Source organism: Octopus bimaculoides, chromosome 8, assembly GCF_001194135.2.
Source record: "Octopus bimaculoides isolate UCB-OBI-ISO-001 chromosome 8, ASM119413v2, whole genome shotgun sequence".
Taxonomy (NCBI): Eukaryota; Metazoa; Mollusca; class Cephalopoda; order Octopoda; family Octopodidae; genus Octopus; species Octopus bimaculoides.
In genome coordinates, this window is record NC_068988.1 from 91,200,880 (window position 1) to 91,204,691 (window position 3,812).

The following is a 3,812-nucleotide window of genomic DNA, read 5'->3' on the forward strand; positions in this document are numbered from 1 at the left end:
CGATCTCATTTGCCGAACCGCTAAGTTACGGGGACGTAAACACACCAGCATCGGTTGTCAAGCGATGATAGGGGGGACAAACACACACATACAAACATATACACACACATACTTATATATATATACATATATACGACGGGCTTCTTTCAGTTTCCGTCTACCAAATCCACTCACAAGGCTTTGGTCGGCCCGAGGCTATAGTAGAAGACACTTGCCCAAGATGCCATGCAGTGGGACTGAACCCGGGACCATGTGGTTGGTAAGCTAGCTACTTACCACACAGCCACTCCTACACCTATATATATATATATATGTGTGTGTTTTACAGTGATCCCCTTCTTTAATCTTTTCATCTTCTTTTCTTCTCTCTTTTTCTTCCTTTTTTTCTTCTCCCACTTCTCCCTCTAGTGCGCATGCATTTGTATATACAGTCTAATGAAATTTTCACATTATATTCATAATAATACGCATGTTTTAATAAATGTGACGTTATTATTTTATTATACCGGTATGTTTTGTTTTTTTTTCTCACAGTAAATGGTATGTAAAATGTGCAGTTTGGCTTGATTAGCTGGACAACGCTTTTCTTTAACCAAATAGTCAATTTTGTGTTATACCATGAGAGAAGCAGTTTTAGCCGGGAATTGAACGGCTTGCCCTAAAAGAAGAACTAATCTTTATACAAGATATTGCACCTCGACAGGGAGGCCGCGATTCGCAAATGGTTGAATGGAAAATTCCCCGGAAGAAGAATTGGAATCGAATCTACAGCTATACTGTACTAGCACGCTAGGATCTCTTCTCATGTTTATTTCAAAAGCGAAATAAGGTGTATTTCACTGGCCCTAGATATATAATAGAAGTGAAAGTATTTCGGTTCTTTTTTCCGAGATTTCAGCTGAGATATTCCAGAATCCTGTGTTGGAACGACAAAAGAAAGATATTGAATTTAGAGGTCTCCATGTAGAAATTCCTACAGAGTTAGCGACTCAATATAATTAAAACTTGTATTCTCAATAAATTGCGTATTATTATGAATATAGTGTACAAATTCGAAATAGATATTTTGAATATTATCAATACTGGTTTTAAAATTCTGGCACAAGGCCAGTAATTTCAGGGAGGAGATAAGTCAATTTCATCGACCCCAGACCCCAGTATTCAACAAGTACTTATTTTATCGACCTCGGCGGAATTTGAACTCAGAACGTACAGTCGGCCAACATGTCGCTGCCTTGAAAAATATTAATATTAATATACATACATACATATACACAGACACACACATGTATGTATATATATATATATATATATGAGTGTGTGTGTATTGTCGTGGCACTCCGTCGGTTACGACGATGAGAGTTCCAGTTGATCCGATCAATGGAATGGCCTGCTCGTGAAATTAAAGTGTAAGTGGCTGAGCACTCCACAGACACGTGTACCTTTAACCAGTTCTCGGGGAGATTCAGCGTGACACAGAGTGTGACAAGGCTGGCCCTTTGAAATACAGGTACAACAGAAACAGGAAGAAAGAGTGAGAGAAAGATGTGATGAAAGAGTACAGCAGGGTTCACCATCACCCCCTGCCGGAGCCTCGTGGGGCTTTGGGTGTTTTCGCTCAATAAACACTCACAATGCCCGGTCTGGGAATCGAAACCACGATCCTACGACTGCGAGTCCGCTGCCCTAACCACTGGGCCATTACGCTTCCATACACATACACACACACACACACATGCATTATACATATCTGCTAAAGTCTGTGTGTTCGTGTGTGTATGTATGTAAGTACTGCACACATAATAACAAATAGATAAATAAATGAATAAACATACAGCAACTTGTATAGAAATACCACCGCAGAGAATAGAGATTGCCAAGAAGGCTTGTGTTACTGTCATTGATGTGACAACCAGTTTTTCATCAACGTCAACATCCGTCTGAAATATAATGTAGATCAGCGTGCAAGTGACAAGAATAGCAAACAAGAACGTCATGACTACACAAATGGAGAAGTAGGTGTTGACTTGTTGTAGTAGCTCCATTATTTCTTCGTATTTCTTCTGTAGATGAATGAACTTACTGATAACTGTTTGTTCTTGGTCGTCTCTCACTGTTTCTTGCTGGTCATCGAGCACTTTCAGTTTTTGTGAGAGGGTATGCAGCTCACAGCAGATTATTTTCACTAAGAAATTAAGTAGTAAATCGTCGCTGAGTATTCCAGAAGCGATAAACCAGCTTAAAAATACGGTGTTTATTATTTCAAAAGCTTTGTTCTCGCACATTGGTATATGTAATAAAGATCCCACGGTAGATTCCGTAAATGTAGTCGAAGACAATACGGTTATTATTGTTATGCTCGTTATTATTACGAAAGTTGAAATCTTCACCGATAATTTAGCCTTCCGTTTTAATTTCCTGAAATATTTTTGTTCTGTCATAGGAAAATACGCCGTGAATTTCTCTAACAATCTTCTGCCATATACGATGTTAAAGATGAGCTTCATACTATGTTTAAAAACTTCCATAGAATAAAACAGCACGAAGTTCAAATAGACTATAAATTTTCCTTGAGTCGCATTTATGTCAAACATGAAATATAACCGTATTATATTCAAAACCAAAAACAGTAAAACGATACACTTAAAAACTTTACATAAACATTGTTGGCGTTTAGTGAGATAACCTGATGGATAAAATTCTTGACCGGAGAGCGCCGTAAAATGAAGTACAGGTCTAAAAACGTCCACCAGAGTTTCTTCATTTAAAAACTCTGTTGGTTGCTTGTGGTCCACATCAATAGACTCCATGCAGTTAGACACAACAGTGCTCGAGATGACAGCCCTAGTAAGGTGATTGTTTTCCGAATATGTATTCCTTGGTTCGTCTTCTGGCATAGTTGCTACACTGGGATTTGACAGCAGTTTTGCAATTATCTTGTTTCTTTTACCCGGCATTTGGTAAATATATGGTATAGTGGCGCTGATACTTCTGTAGTGGTGGGTTCTGGAATAGTTGAGGAGGCTGTAGTACTGGTGATTATATTAGTAGCTGGTTACTGAGGCCTTGGTGATAGCTGTGTTAGTGGTGACTGTAGTGATGTTGACTTTAATAAAGGCAGCAATAGTAGCGATGATGCTTGTATTGGTGATAGTATTTGCAGTGGTAGTTGCAGCTAAATTTGTGGTGATGGTATTTATTGTGATGGCGGCCACTATGGTAGTGGTGGTACTGTTGCAAGTGGCTGAAGTAGTAGTAACCGCAGTGAGGTAGTAGTTACACTAATTGCAGTAAATATATTGTGCTGTGTTGGCCTGTTATTCTACGCATTGATCTTAAAACATACCAATTCAGTGATAAATTATTCAAGATGAAATCAATTAGCAAGAGCTAAAACAAACAAAATAAACGACTGACTCGTAGATCTTACAGCTGTTGTTGTTTAACCCCAACTCAGCTCTGATTGAGCAAGCCTATAAACAATGTTGTTCTTGTTATGACCATTCCGTGAATTTTATATCGGAGATTATATTGTGCATGATGTGCTTTCCTTTCTAAGATAACAGGATGTGATTTCAGAAGGATTTTACAGCTATGTCAAGCGAATGCAGTGGACAACGGAGAGTGTCCTGCGTGGCGTCATGTGGTGCAAAGTGGATCACGGTACTAAAGGTTCGTATTTTCTCCGAAGACAGTAAAATACTATTGAGATGATGGGCGGCACTCGGGATATAAGCATAGAATCTCTTGCTTCAGACTTGGAAGAGAAATCATCTCCAGTAACGATATATATATATATATATATATATATA

At 38.6% G+C, this 3,812-nt stretch overlaps 1 protein-coding gene across 1 annotated transcript in view; it reads right to left on the reverse strand.

Annotated features, from left to right (window-relative positions):
- LOC106874590 (uncharacterized) overlaps window positions 1–3,749 on the reverse strand; it is a 41,963-nt gene extending 38,214 nt beyond the window's left edge. Inside the window, exon 1 of the mRNA XM_014922378.2 lies at window positions 1,836–3,749. Coding sequence (XP_014777864.1) covers window positions 1,836–2,957 — 1,122 coding nt within the window. The 5' untranslated portion in view covers window positions 2,958–3,749. The remainder of the gene's footprint in view (window positions 1–1,835) is intronic.
- Between the last annotated feature and the right edge of the window lie 63 nt (window positions 3,750–3,812).